This window comes from Scyliorhinus canicula, chromosome 7, assembly GCF_902713615.1.
Source record: "Scyliorhinus canicula chromosome 7, sScyCan1.1, whole genome shotgun sequence".
Lineage (NCBI taxonomy): Eukaryota > Metazoa > Chordata > Chondrichthyes > Carcharhiniformes > Scyliorhinidae > Scyliorhinus > Scyliorhinus canicula.
The window spans coordinates 190,394,822-190,411,248 of NC_052152.1; the positions used below are offsets into that span (position 1 = coordinate 190,394,822).

The 16,427-nt window shown below is 44.3% G+C and overlaps 1 protein-coding gene across 1 annotated transcript in view; it reads right to left on the reverse strand.

Moving 5' to 3' along the window:
* Positions 1-16,315, reverse strand: part of lsm14b (LSM family member 14B) — a 78,106-nt gene extending 61,791 nt beyond the window's left edge. The window contains exon 1 of the mRNA XM_038803545.1: positions 15,611-16,315. Within this exon, the coding sequence (XP_038659473.1) occupies positions 15,611-15,623 (13 nt within the window). The 5' untranslated portion in view covers positions 15,624-16,315. The remainder of the gene's footprint in view (positions 1-15,610) is intronic.
* Between the last annotated feature and the right edge of the window lie 112 nt (positions 16,316-16,427).

A 16,427-nucleotide genomic window follows, 5' to 3' on the forward strand; every position in this document is an offset into this window, starting at 1 on the left:
AGGAACAAGAAACCATTTCTTCTGTAGATGACCACAGCAAACAGTTACAACTAGTTATAAATGTTTTTCAGAATTGGTCATTAAAATTAAATGAAAGGCAAGACATACCACTATAATTTTGCACCAGTGTCCACTTTTTGTTTTTAGAAACACAGGCATTGCAAATTCAGTGCGCAGAGTTACAGTAATGGATGGAAGTGATGAAAGGTACTACGGTGAGTAATCTTACTTTCCTCTTGAGAAAAAAGTGACTTGCATTCCACACTTGAGACAAGTGTTATACTACTGCTTTGCCCATCTGTAGTTTTGAAAAACTAAAACGAGAAAGGTGGTAAACTAACAAGTAATAAAATTGGACAGCAAGAGCTTAGGCCAAAAGAAACATAGGCCCCGAGAGAATGAGACTGGGGAAATAATGGGGAACCAGGAAGTGGCAGAGGAGTAAACAACACTTTGCATCAGTCTTCATGTGGAAGATACCAAATAGCATTGCAAAAATAGATAAAGGAAGAGGAGAAAATACATACAACAACCAAGTACTAAAGGAAGCTAATGAGGCTAAAGGCTGATAAGTCCCCTGGACCTGATGGAAATCGCTTATTGTCACGAGTAGGCTTCAATGAAGTTACTGTGAAAAGCCCCTAGTCGCCACATTCCGGCACCTGTCCAGGGATCGAACCGTCCTGCTTGGTCTGCTTTAAAAGCCAACGATTTAGCCCAGTGAGCTAAACCAGCCCCAATGGGTTACATCCCAGGATATTAAAGGAAACCTTGGTTGTAATCTTGAAGAATCCTTAAATTCTGGACATGTCTGAGGACTGGAAAACTGCCCTGTATTCACAGAAGGGGAGACAAGGCCAGTTTGCTGACCTTCATTGGGAGAATGGGGAGCCCATTATAAAGAAATAGCAGAGCATTTAGGAATGAATAATATCAAGTCAGCATGACTTCATGAAGAGGAAATTATGCCTGATGTATTAGAATTCTTTGTGGAAACAAGCAGGGCAGATGAAGGGGAAATCAGAAGATGCAAAATATTTCCCAAAAACCATTCAATAAAGGCATCTCAAATATTTGCAGGGGGCTGGTAGTATATTAGCATAGATAAAGGATTGGCTAACTGATAAGACAGTTGGGATAAGAGCTTTTTTTTTTTAGAACAGTACAGCACAGAACAGGCCCTTCGGCCCTCGATGTTGTGCCGAGCAATGATCACCCTACTCAAGCCCACGTATACCTATCCCAGTAACCCAACAACCCCCATTAACCTTATTTTTTAGGACACTAAGGGCAATTTAGTCTGGCCAATTCACCTAACCCGCACATCTTTGGACTGTGGGAGGAAACTGGAGCACCCGGAGGAAACCCACGCACACACGGGGAGGATGTGCAGACTCCGCACAGACAGTGACCCAGCCGGAAATCGAACGTGGAACCCTGGAGCTGTGAAGCATTTATGCTAACCACCATGCTACCGTGCTGCAGGATGGCAACCTGCAACTAACTGGAGTGCCACAATTATTCAATATATTAATGGCTTGGATGAGGGAAGTGATGGCAAATGTGAAGTTTTTGCATTTTTATAGGAAGAATAAAGGAGCTGAATATAATTTAAATGGAGAGAAGACTGCAGAAAACATGCTGGTCCAGTAGGCAATTAGGGAAGGCAATGGAAGGCTGGCCTTTATTTCAAAGGCAAGGAGTATAAAAATAGGAAAGTCTACCTGGAATACTAGTTTTGGTCCCCTAATCCAAGCAAAGATATACTGGCATTGGAGGCAGTCCAGAGAAGATTCACTAGGTTGATCTGGGGTACACAGGAATTTTCTTGTAGAGGGGTTGAGTAGATTGGGCCTGTACACTGGGCCTGTACACCAGTCAAGAATATGGAAACATAGTACAGTACAGCATAGTACAGGCCCTTCAGCCCACAATGTTGTGCTGGCCAACCATTTATCCTAATCCAAGATTAACCTAACCTACACCCCTTCAATGTACTGCTGTCCATGTGCCCGTCTAAGAGCCGCTTAAATGTCAATGTCAGACTCCACCACCTCTGCTGGCAGCGCATTCCACACACCCACCACTGTGTAAAGAACCTACCTCTGACATATCCCCTATACCTTCCTCCAATCACCTTAAAATTATGTCCCCTTGTGACAGCCATTTCCACCCTGGGGAAAAAAGTCTCTGGCTATCCACGCCTCTCATCACCTTGTACACCTTTATCAAGTCACCTCTCTGCCTTCTTCGCTCCAGTGAGAAAAGCCCTAGCTCCCTCAACCTCTCTTCACAAGACATGCCCTCCAGTCCAGGCAGCATCTTGGTAAATCTCCTCTATACCATTTCCAAAACATCCACATCCTTCCTATAATGAGGCAACAGAACTGGACACAATATTCCAAGTGTTATCTAACTAAGGTTTTATAAAGCTGCAGCAAAACCTCACAGCTCTTGTACTCAATCCCCTGTTAAATGAAAACCAACACCATATGCCTTCTTAACAACCTGGGTGGCAACTGAGGGATCTATGTACGTGGAGCCCAAGATCCCACTGTTCCTCCACACTTCCAAGAATCCTGCCTTTAACCCTGTATTCAGCATTCAAATTAGACCTTCCAAAATGAATCACTTCACATTTATCAAGGTTGAACTCCATCTGCCACTTCTCAGCCCAGCTCTGCATCCTGTTGTAACCTGCAACAACCCTCAATGTTATCTACAATTCCCCCAACCTGTGTGTCATCGGCAAACTTACTAACCCACCCTTCCACTTGCTCATCCAAGTCATTTATAAAAACCACAAAGATCAGAGGTCCCAGAACAGATCCTTGCAGGACACCACTGGTCACCAACCTCCATGCAGAATATTTTCCATCCACTAACACTTGCTGTCTTCTTTCAGCCAGCCAATTCTGTGTCCAGACAGCCAAATGTTCCTGTATCCAATGCCCCCCCCAACTCTGAATGAGCCTACCATGGGGAATGTTATCAAATGCCTTACTGAAATCCATACACAACATCCACTGCCCGACCTTCATCAATGTGTCTCGTCACATCCTCAAAGAATTCAATGAGACTTGAGGCATGACTTGCCCCTTACAAAACCATGCCGACTATCTTTAATCAAACTGTTTTTCTAAATCATCATAAATCCTATCTCAGAATCCTTTCCAATATTTTGCTCATCACAAGACTGATCGGTCTGTAATTCCCAGGGATTTCCCTATTCCCTTTCTTGAACAGGGGAACAACATTTGCCTCCCTCCAATCATCTGGTACTACTCCAGTGGACAGAGTGATGCCGCAAAGATCACTGCCAACGGCACAGCAATCTCCTCCCTCGCTTCCCGTAGTAACCTTGGGTATATCCCATCAGGCCTAGGGGACTTATCTATCCTGATGCTTTTCAAAATTCAGCACATCCTCCTTCTTAATATCAACCTGTTCCAGTCTATTAACCTGGTTCACACTGTTGGCATGAGCAACAAGGCCCTCCCTCTAGTGAATACTGAAGCAAAGTATTCATTTAGGGCCTCCCCCATCTCTTCAGACTCTAGGCACAAGTTCCCTCCACTATCCCTGATCAGCCCATCTCACTCTGATGATCATATTTCTCACAAGTGTAGAAAGCTTTGGGGTTTTCCCTAATCCTTCCTGCCAGGGCTTTTTCATGCCCCTTTCTAGCTCTGTCCAATTTTGAGTTCCTTCCTGGCTACCTTGTAACCCTCTCAAGCTGTGTCAGATCCTTGCTTCCTCAACCTAGAAGCACTAGAAGCTCCACTTCTGTCATCCAAGGCTCCTTCACCTTACCATTCCTTCCACGTCTCAGTGGGACAAAACAATTCAGCACTCGCAGAATGTGCTCCTTAAACAATCCCCACATTACTATTGTGCATTCCTTTTCTTCTCCTCCTCCTCCTCCTCCCCCCCCCCCCCCCCCCCCCCCCCAGGAACAATTATTCCCACTTTATGCTCCTCAGCTCCTGGCAGTATAATTTCCCCTCCCCCAATTAAATACCTTCCCATACAGTGTTCCAATCCCTCTCCATGACTATGGTAAAGGTCAAGGAGTTGTGGTCACGGTCACCGAAATGCTCTCCCACCGAGACATCTGACACCTGACCTGGTTCGTTGCTGAGCACCAAGTCCAATATGGCCTCCCCCTAGTCGGCCTATCTACATATGGAGTCAGGAATCCACACCTGACAAAATCTATCCATCCAAACCATTTGCACTAAAGAGGTTCCAGTCAATATTAGGGAAGTTGAAGTCACCCATGACAACAACCCTGTTACTTCTGTACTTTTCCAAGATCTGACGCCCAATCTGTTCCTCTATCTCTCTGCCACTACTTTAACCCATTCCACGGAGTGCAACTTTCCCCATCAACCGTATCCTTCCTCAGACTTGTTGCATACTATTCTGCCTTTGATCCATAGCTCTGGTTCCCACCCCCCTGCCAAACTAGTTTAAACCCACCCAAAGAGCTCTAGCAAACCTCCCACCCAGGATATTGGTGCAATCCGTTCTTTCATGTACAGGTCCCACCTTCCCCAGAAGATATCCCAATGATCCACATATCTGAAGCCTTCCCTCCTGCACCAGCCCTGTAGCCACTTCAGCTGCACTCACTGTTCCTTGCTTCACTTGCAAGTGGCACCAGTAGCATTCCAGAGATCACTACGTTGCTTGTCCTGCTCTTCAGCTTCCAACCCAACTCCCCAAAATCACTTTATATCCTCACCCTTTTCTTTGCTATGTCATTAGTGCCTATGTGCACCACAACTTCTGGTTGCTCCCCTCAAGAATCCTGTAGGCTTGATCCAAGGCATCCCTGGCCCCCGGGAGGCAACATACGTTCTGGGAGTCTCACTCGCGACCACAGAATCTCCCATCCATTCCCCTTACTATAGAGTCTCCGATCACTGTGCTTTTCTATTCTCCCCCTTCCCCTCTGAGCCACACTCAGTGCCAGAGACCTGGCCGCTAGGGCCTCCCCCAACAGCATCCAAAACGGTATACTTGTTTTGAAGGGGAACGGCCATGAGGATCCCTGCACTGTCTGCCCGTTGGTTTTCTTTCCCGCGACTAACATCCAAAGTTCATCCAGCTCCAGTTCCACAACACTGTCTGAGGAGCTGGTGCACTTCCTGCAGGTATAGTCCGTGGAGATACTGGTGGTATCCCTCACCACCCACATGAGGCACATGCAACTGCCCTAGCCTCTATCCCCTCTTGCCTGACAGAATATAGCTTCCCTGTGGACCAACTGGAACTCCTGCCAGTCAGCTCCCCTCTGTAAACTCACAGCTCCCTTCACGCTCTGAGAAAATGAAGGAAATGAAATGTAAGGAGCACCTTAATTCCCTCCTCACCTAACTCCCTCAGTCACCAGACTCTCACTAGAGTAGTCCCCCATTATACCGCGCTCCGCGATATACGGCAGGGGGCTTATGGACCCCAACTGTCAGCTTCCCTCTCCGGATCAAAAAATGAGCTGGCCGCTGAAATTGACACTGCCGGCTGCTCTCTCCCTCCAATCAGCCGGCAGTGTCAATTTCAGCGGTCGGCTCACTTTGATCCGGAGAGGGAAGCTGCTCTCTCACTGAAACAATCAGCCGGCTGCTCTCTCCCTCCAATCCAACTTTTAAGTTGTTAAAAATGCAGCAGTGCTTGTTTTAATTAGATCCAGGATGGGGGTTTTAAATTCATTTTAAAATCTATGCATGCCCTTCCCATTGTGAGTCTACGGGGGTCTGACCTCACCCCCCGTAGACTCAAAAATCTATGCATGCGCTTCCCATTGTAAATAAATTTAAAACCCCCATCGTGGATATCTGTGGCTCGGATGCAATGCGGGTGGCTGTCTTGGACCCCAACATCCGCATTATAAAGGGGGACTACTGTATAGCACTCAAATGCACCCAAACTCAGCACTCAACCTTATTGAAACATAGGATGTTTCTTCTGGAGAGAGTCTAGGACCAGAGGTTATAATCTTAGTAAGGTCACCCATTTAAGACAGATCAAGAGACATTTTAGTGAATCTGTAGAATTCTTTACTGCAGTGATAGGAGTGCATGAGAAGTTTTACAAGAGATTGTTTAGATTGGAGCCACTGGGTGGGGAATAAATGGAGGTGCAGGAATTCCTGGATGCTTTGGAATACCCAAGGTTGGTGGGGGGTGGGCAGGGGGACATTGGATGGGGTGCTAGTAGAGCAGGAGATAAAAGATGCGATTGGGAGGATGCAGTCAGAGACGGTAGCAGGGCTAGACGGGTTCCCAGCAGAGCTTTACAAGATTAATTAAGATAATCTTCATTACAAGAAAAAAAAGATAGAGGTTAACACCATTGATGATGGACATATTGGCGGCGGCAATAGGGAATGGGGTGTTGCGTGTGTAAGGCATTGATCTCCCAGTTTCCCCCAAGAAGGATTAAGAATCCAACAGAATGTGGGCCATCTTTTGAATGCAGACACAAAGGCATTGCCAAAGGTATTGGCAGGTACATTGGAGGACTGTCTCCTGAAGGCAATAGGAGAGGATCAGACAGGGTTTGTGAAGGGGCAGCAGCTTTTTCAAACATGAGGGTATTGAATGTGGTTATGGCACCAGCAAAGGAGGGAAATGGGTGGCATTGGACACTGAAGAAGGCATTTGACCAAGTAGAGTGGGGGTACTTGAAGGCAGTTCTGAAGCGGTTTGGGATTGGGCAAGGCTGCTGTATTGGGAGCCAAGGGCAAGTGTCCACACAAACATGAATTCAGTATATTTCACTCTGCAACGTGGGCCCAGGCAGGGATGCTGCATGTGCCCACTGTTGTTCACACTTGTTTGAGCCGTTGGCCATCACATTGAGTTTGAACGTGTGGAAAGGGATAGTGCGGGAGGGGCAGAACAGAGTGGGTCATATTGGAGTTGCTGCACATATTTGTCTCTTTTTCAGGATATAAACTTAATTCAGAGAAAAGTGAATATTTTGTAGTGTCTTGGCAGGGGTGGGAGGCTACCATTGTGTATGGTGGGGACTCACTTTAGATGTTGGGGGTGCAGGTGGCACAGGGTTGGGGAGGCTCCATAGGTATAACATTACTAGTTTGGTGGAAAGGGTGAAAGCAGATCTGACAAGATGGGATGATCCCCCTGTCGCTGACAGGCAATTAAAATGAACCTGAATGCCGATTTGGGGGAAAATCAGATTTAAGCCAGGGAAGTGGGATGAGAGTTTACGGAGATGGAAGAAGGGAGTTTGGGCACTAAAGGATTGTTTTATGGGGAGCCGGTTTGCAGGACTGGAGCTGAAATATGGGTTGGGGCAGGGGGAATATTTAGGCATATCCAGGAACAGGATTTCACGAAGGAGATAGAGCTTTCCAGTGGCAACAACCTCCACACTGTTGGGAGGTTCTGACAACAGGGGGAATGGAGAAGGGGGTGATGTCAGCAATTTATGGGCGATTCTGGAAGAGAAGGCACTGCTCGAGGGGATTAAGACAAAGTGGGAGGACTGCTGGAGAGGATTAAGACAGTCAGAGGAGTTGGGAGAGGATATGGAGGATGGGTTGTGGTGTGAGGTGCTCTGGAGGGGGAATGCCTCAACTTCATGCACAGGGTTAGGGCTGATACAACTGAAGATGGTGTATAGGGTGCACCTCATGAGAGGATAATGGATGTGTGTGAGCTCATATTCAGAGTATTGAATCAGCCAGGGTTGGAAGCGGGTGTAGAGGCAGAAGTTTTAGCTGAAGGCAGATCCTGTTGGGGTGGAAGTCTGTCTCTCCACCCTGGTATGGCAGGGGGATCTGTTATTTTTAAACACTCTAGGTGGTGATGTTTGAGTTTGAGGGGAACGATGCAAGGGTTCTACAATTAATGTGCTTTGTTTATTATGCACCTTCAAGGGTTGGATGACAAATCGAACATTGGGGGGATTTGGACTGTGTATGTTGTTGATGACTATGTATGGGTGGTTGGGGGATTCTTGACTCCTTTTCTTTGATGTTTGTCTTAAAATGTTGGGGGCTGGCAGGAGCAGGGATTGACATAGGTTTAAATTTGGATGAAAATGCAATAAAAGGAGAATTGTATGTTCAAGGCTGAAGATTATCAGTAAGGAATCAAGGGTTATGGAGAGGCAGGAAAGTAGAATTGAGGATTATATCAGGTCAGCCATGATCTCATTCAGTCATGGGCTGAGTTGCCTACTTCTGCTCCTACATCTTATGGTCTTATGATTGAGAGCATCCTCTGTATGATAAGATGACATGTCCTATCCAAACAATGCATTCAAATATGTAAAACCATATATTTCAGACCAAGTCAACACTTTTCCTTTTATATGTCAAGATTGTTTCAAAGCTAAATTTAGGTCATAATCAAGGACATCGGTGATCCAGAGAAATGTAATTTCTCTTCCATTCTAGCCATCAGCATCAAGCAGAGATTGGGTATAGCACAGTAAAATCCCCTTGACAATTCGAAAAACGAATTCTGTAGTCTTCACATCACCATGAGAGATAAAAATATGTTCTTGCTTCACATTAGCAGGTTAGTGTATTAAACTATTAACCCCAACAGACAACTTAGAAATACTTGCTCATCTTGAGATTCGATATCCTAAGACAAGAGCCACAAATTTGAACACTGGACAAAAAAAAAAATCAGATCAAGTAGATTCAGCAACCCTCCTGGAAAAAGATTAATTTGCAGCACCCACAGTTAAAGCGTGCAAAACATTCAGGACTTTAAATTAACATGGAAGGATCAGTTCAGTGAAAGACAAGCACTTGGGGAACAGGAGAGAAGAGGAACCCTGAATCTTAGTAGATTGAAGTAATGTTATGGGCCAGGGTTGAGAAAAGTACATGTAGTTCACCTGACCGATATCTCAGATGAGCACAAAAGCCTTCACTTGGTGTGATTCAACAGTCAGACACTCTAAGCTTTATTCCAAGAACTTAGTTAACATTTATAAATAACCAAACAGCAAGAATTAATTACAACCATAAAGACACACTACAGTAATCTATGTATAACACTCATGATGAATTCCCCTCAACTGTTAAATCAGAAGTCCACAGCATTCAAATGTGAAAACGAAACCAAAAACAGCTCAGATCCACAGCCCAGCTCCACCCACACAATGACTGACATCACTACAAAAACCTTTGGGGCACTCCCATGACAGTAAACAATGGTTATGGATGCTAGTATATTAAAATTGATGTGCAGTGGTATTATCTGCAGTGTTTGTTATGTCTATACTTATCATGCTCAACTACAAAGAGTTCTACCTTACTGAAGAGACATGCCAAGTATGGTGGTGACAAGCTTAGCACTGCACACAGAAAAGCTTGGGTCAAGATTCACATCAAGCTGCCCAACCAATCTCAAGTATCCTATTCATTTTTAAATGCAACATTTTAGCATTCTACAATGGCAATGGCTTTCTTCAGACTATATTTGCAATACAAATGCAGTTGCTTTGAGATGGGACAAAAGGAATTGTTATTTTATGCTATTGGTTTATGGGCGAAATGGCCTCCTTCTGCACTGTAAATTATATGATTCCAGAACACCAGTACATTTAAATCAGTTCATATGTCCAAGATAATAACGAGGCTATATATGTATTTTTAAAAGCAAACCAACTGACATTAGCAAAGCCCTGAAATAGAAAAACCCCTCAGCAGATCAGTACCTAGTAAGCCGTCTGAAAGCAAAACACAAGATACTGACTAGCACTAGGGGAGAAAGGTAGTAAGATGAGGCACTGTTCTAGTACGGCAGAGGGGTGGGAACACTCATTAGCTTAGAAGATGGAATACCTGAAGGGAAAATGGAAAACAAAAAACAATATAACCCTGTCTGCTCAAACGACAGATTGAAGTGTATTTGTTTCAACTCAAGTATAGCAGGCAAGGCAGACCTTGGATAACAAGGGATATTGTGAACCTAGTCATTGACAAATGAGACTTTTGTACAGCCTAGAAGGGTGGGGGACATGCCAAAATCCCAAGAGCGAGAGCGTGTTGAGCATTGTCAGAAGATATAACAGGACATAGGTTGGAGACTTGGGCAGAGAAATGGCAAATGAGTTTAATCCAGACAAATGTGAAGTATTGCATTTTGGCAGGTCGAACAGGGGAAATATACCATCAATGGCAAAACTCTAAGAGTATAGAAAGTCAGATATGGGCATGCAGGTCCACAGATCTTTGAAGGCAACAACACAAATAAGATAGTAAAGGAATAATATGGAATGCTTGCCTTCATTGGACAGGGCATAGAGTATAAAAACTGGCAAGTCATGCTACAGTTGTATAGAACCTTGGTAAGGCCACACTTGGAATATTGCACACAGTTATGGTTGCCACACTACCAGAGACTGGAGGGTGCAGCGGAGATTCACCAGGTTGTTGCCTGGGGTCTGGAAGGTGTTAGTTATGTGGAGAGGCTTAATAGACTGACTGTTTTCATTAGAAAGATGGAGGTTGAGGGGTGACCTAATAAGAGGTCTACAAGATTATGAGGGGCATGGGTGGATGGGCAGGCACTCTTTCACACAGTGGAGGGGGGTCACCACCAGGTATAGGTTTAACATCCATGGGCCAACGTTTAGAGGAGAGGAGGGGTAGGTTTGTTTTTATATAAACAGAGGGTGGCGAGTGCCTGGAACGTGTTGCCAGGGGAGGTTGTGGAAGCAGATACATTAATAGCATTAAAAAGGCATCTTGACAAACACATGGATAAGATGGGTTTAGAGGGATATGGCACAAGAAAGTGCTGAGGGTTTTGGTAATGATTGGTATCATGAGCAGACGAGGTGACATAGCTTTAAATTGAGGGGAGATAGATATGACAGATGTCAGAGGTAGGTTCTTTACTCAGTAGTAAGGGGGTGGACTTGCCAACATTAAGGGCATTTAAACAGCAATTGGATAAACATATGGATGATAAGGGAATAGTGTAGATGGGCTTCAGAGTGGATTCACAGGTCGGCACAAAATCAAGGGCCAAAGGGCCTGTACTGCGCTGTAATGTTCTATGTTTCTGTGCTCTATTGTTCTTTGTTCGTCCAGCTTGCACTAGACTTCAGAGCACTATAGGAGCCAAGGACCAAGATGGTGAATTAAAATGGAGACGAGGTCATAGTGGTGGTAGACTGAACTGGCTCTAACGTACATACAACCACATGTGAGCAACCAGTCTGAATAGTCTCCAATGTAGAGGGGACTGCATTGGGAGCAATATCAAACAGACCGAAGTTGAAAGAAGCGCAAGTAATTGCTACTTGAGCATATAACATCCCTGTTTCTTGCAACAGGTGCAGCTGGGTTTTTCAGCATTCCCTGCCATGGCATTAGTATTACATTGAGCAATTCAGTTAGAAGATATAGCCAGAGAGAGCTGCAATGAAGCAAGTTAAAATTTGTCCAATTCTTCAGATTGCACTACCTCGCCAAAGGACCAATACACAAGTACAGTATTACAAAATCACTTACTTCCAAGTATACCAGCCATCCTAGTTAATCAAATGTAATGTTTAAATTACAAGTGACAAAAGCTTAAAAAATAGCCCACACTTTAAACCAAACACGAGACCAAAATCACCATTATAGCATTGAAGGAGAGAAAAAAGGTACAAAGCACAAGGGGTCAAGAGCCAAGTTTACAGCATGAAAACAGGCCCTTCGGTCCAAATTCTCCATTCCACACAGTTTTTAACCAATAAGCTAGTCACAATTGCCCACATCCCTCTATATCCAGTTTTCCCATACAACTGTCTAAATCAGGGGTGGGCAAACTACAGCCCGCATGCGGCCCGACAAAGGTTTTTATGCGACCCGCCAATGAGGTGCCTGGAATCATAACCGGCATTTTTGAAAAGCCGCTGGGGAAAAGCCGCTGAAGTAAATGCGCTTATTCAATAAGCTTTTCCCCAGCGGCTTTTCAAAAATGCCGGTTATGATTCCGGGCACCTCATTGGCAGGCCGCATAAAAACGCGCGTAGTGGGGTGGATGAGTGGGGCTGTGTCATTGGTCGGTTTAGTTGGGTGTGCGACCAATAAGAGTCCAGGTTACAAACAATTAGCCTTATTATTGTTTGTAACCTGGACTCCTATTGGTCGCACACCCAACAAAACCAACCAATAAGGCAGCCCCACTCATCCACCCCACTACACGCGTTTTTATCGTTGACTCAGCCAGGCTGTGCTTCTGTCAGTGTTAAGGATCAGCACAAGCAACTTGACACCTGATTTCAACAAACTGGTAAATGACTGCAGTCAGATGCATCATTCTCATTGACATTGTTCTGTTACTTACTGAGTTACTTTGTTTTTCAAATAAATGTGCTTTTTTTTTTCTTTAAAGACCTTTTATTTTGGCTATTTAAAATATTAATTATTTTACTTAATATACTATGCGGCCCTTTAAAATTGTGAATTTCTGAATGTGGCCCTTGCATGGAAAAGTTCCCACCCCTGGTCTAAATGCTTTTTAAAGACAAAATTGTTCCCACCTCTACCACTGCACCTAGCAGCTTGTTCCAGACAATCACCACCACAGCGGTATATCTCTACCCTTAAACCTATGCCCTCTAGACTCCCCTACCTTTGGGAAAAGATGTTGACCATCTACTTTATGTATGCCTCTGTACAAGATCATCCCAAGCCCCCTATGCTCCAGGAGAAAATGTCTGTCTCTCCTTATAACTCAAACCATAAGTCCCAGTAGCATCCCAGTAAATTTTTCTGCACCGTCTAGTTTAATAATATCCTTTCTTTAATAGGGTGACCAGAGCTGTACAAGTGTAATGTGGTCTTACTAATGTCTTGCACAACTTCAGCAAGACATCCTAACTCCTGTATTCAATGTTCTGACCAAATGAAACCAAGCATGCCAAATGCCTTCCCCACCCTGTCCACACGTGACTCCACTTTCAAGGAGCTATGAATCAGGTCCTGCCTCGGTTTGATCTACCAAAATGCATCACCTCACAAAATCATCTGCCATTCATCAGCCCACTGGCCCAATCAATCAAGATCCCATTGCAATCCTAGATATTCTTCATTGTCCATTATGAATCTTAGTGTCATCTGCAAACTTACTAAATTCTCAACCAAATCATTAATATAAACAACAAACAAACAGTGGACCCAGCACTGAAGCCTGAAGCACACTGCTGGTCACAGGCCTCAGTTTGAAAAACAACCCTCTACAGCCACCCTTTTGTCTTCTATTGTCAAGCCAATTTTTAAAAAATCTAATTGGTCACCTCACCCTGGATCCCAAGAGATTTAACCTTATTCCAACAACATATCATGTGATACCTTGTGTCAAAGGCCTTGCTAAAGTCCATGTAAAAAATGTTGATTGCACCCTGCCCTCACCTACCTTCTTGGTTACTCAACCACATGTACAAAAAACCCAACAAGTTTGACACATGATTTTCCATTCAAAGCTATGCTGACTGTCCCTAATCAGTCCTTGCCTCTCGACCCAGTCTCAGAATACCTTCCAACAACTTATCCACCACAGAACGAAGGCCGTTCCCAGGCTTTTCCATGTGGCCCTTCTTAAAACAAAGGCACACATTTGCTATCCTCCAGTCTTCAGGCACCTCACCTGTGGATGTCGACAATTCAAATATCTCTTGCTAGGGGACCCACAATTTCCTGCCTCACCTCGCACAACATCCTGGGATACATTTCATCAGATCCCAGGGATCTATCTACCTTGATGCCTGGACTTCTAGGACCTCCTAACATATCCTCCTCAAGACCAACTATTTATTTCCCCAAGTTCACCAACATCATGCCTTTCTCAACAGTAAATACAGATGAGAAATATTCATTTAGGATCACACTCACAGATGACCTTGTAGATCCTTAAAGAGATCCTACTCTCTCGCCCTCATTACTCTTTTGCCTTTCTATACCTCCTTTGCCTTAGTGGGTGGGTGCCTACAATTGAACACAGCACCTGGACACCAATTTATTGCAGCCTTCTCTATCAAGAGCAAGCTAGTAAAGGTTATTTGACAAGGTTGCACAAAATACAAGTTTCTTCTAATTTAAGGATGAAGATATCAATTAAACTGGTAAAGTTTACCTCAAATTAGCTGCTTCTGCAATGACTGCTTATGAAGTAAAATGAAGACACAACAACCCATAACTTAATATGGGGCAGCAGGGTAGCATGGTGGTTAGCATAAATGCTTCACAGCTCCAGGGTCCCAGGTTAGATTCCTGGCTGGGTCACTGTCTGTGTGGAGTCTGCACGTCCTCCCCGTGTGTGCGTGGGTTTCCTCCGGGTGCTCCGGTTTCCTCCCACAGTCAAGATGTGCAGGTTAGGTGGATTGGCCATGCTAAATTGCCCGTAGTTTCCTAATAAAAGTAAGGTTATTGGGGGGGGGGGGGGGGGGTGGTTTGTTGGCTTACGGGTATAGTGTGGATACGTGCATTTGAGTGGGGTGATCATGGCTCGGCACAACATAGAGGGCCGAAGGGCCTGTTCTGTGCTGTACTGTTCTATGTTCATAGCACAAGAAACTTCAGAATTGGAACCCATTTGTGTTTCTCCCCCAACTCCACACAATATCAGAACCCCCACCAGTCACCTGCTATTCTGGGAAAAGACCCATTTATTCCTACTGTTTCCATTCTCAAAACAATCCCTCAATCTCATGCACTTTAATTTTACACAAAAGGTGGGATGGTCTCAAGACTTCAAAAAGACAATTGATTGCAACTTTAATTTCTAGAGGGAATATCAAATATAAGAATCTTAATCCTATATTCTCAAACAAACAACTGATGCCATGATTAGGTTTAACTTTTTAAGCCTTGAACTAGGAGACATGTGTCCATTTCCTATTCAGTAGTCTCTTCCACCATTTAACACAATAGCACATTTACCCCAGATTCTCCCAATAGGCCTTATTTTTTGGTCATTGACATACTCCTCTGGAACACCAACAGCATCTGGCGAGAACATCAAAGATTCACAACAGTGAAGTCATTCTTATCTCAATCCAAAATTGACTTTCTGAGAGCACTCCTCCTAGAACCAGCCAAACCATTAAGATATATTTCAATGATATCACCTCATTAATTTTGGAATATTTTTAGTTCACCCCGCAGGAATAATCCAATTTTAAAGCAATACTCCACTGGAAATCAGAAATAAAATGCAAGAAACACCCCAATGTGGCAAAATCTCTTGGAGTTATATAGATTTTAATTTCAGATCCCTGGCCTTTCCACCATTTATGCAACATATCAAATGTTTGATTAGTCATAAACAAGAATACTTCCTCGACTGGTTCCCTTACTCAAATCCTGTCAAGCCCATTCTATTTCCCACAAAAAGAAAATTAAAACTAAATGTTCTACAGCTTTAGACTCAATTACAATGCAACTAAAGTGAGTTGCAGGGGTAGTTTTCATTAGATAGCTGGAAGGTTTACAGAGTGTAAACACTTTACTGTTTTATGCAATGCTACATACAGCATTCCTAAATCTCAGGATGCTACTTTTAGCCCTACCAGACATTCAATACTTAGTATAAATAGTAATAAGCATTAAGTAGTTACTTACCTTTCACACTCATAGCATCGGGTTTCTTCAAACATGCAACAGTCCTTTAGTTAACCTGCTAAATTTACAGAAGCACCTATTCTTGTATATTTGAGGGGGTGGGGAAAACTTCTCTAGTACTATTTCTCACGAGAAAAATGCGCATGGACATCCGCGGTTCTCGTAGGCAATCCTGAACGCTGTGCTCCAGCACGGACTGAAAGGAAAAAGGATACCTAATCGCAAAACGGCTTCCTGAAAATAAAGCAAGTTATGCAACACCCCAAAAAAACTTGCGGCCTCATAAAAATCAAACGAAAGTTACACTCGTTTATTTTTAAACAGAGTACTCCCGGTTACGGTGCCAACTAGTCCCGACTCCAGCTGCAGCCATACACACATATCCCCGCAGAGTGGTGAAATTAAAGTAGGTTTAACATGTCCGCTGAGATGAAGCTCTGAGGATGAGACAACTTGCTGTTTCCACACAACACCGCCAGGTGTGGCGCCCTTTAGCATCAGAAGCCAGGGAGCCATCTTGCACACAATAATGTACAAAGATAAATTCGGAAAATCCACAGAAAACGGTCGCTTTTGAAGCGATTCGCGTCGAAACCGTCGAGATGGTCGGATTAATCAGGCTCCTGGGCAGAATCAAGCGGGATTAAAGCGTTTGCCTTCGTGCTGTTCCTCCCCAGCGCTTCTCCAGCCCGCTCGGCACAGCCATTCCACAGCCCAATAACGCGCTCCTTCATTGGCCGGCGCTTTAAACCGGGAGCCGACCAATGGCAGGGGGCGGCCGCCGACCCACTTCTGACGTCACCCCCAACAACACGGC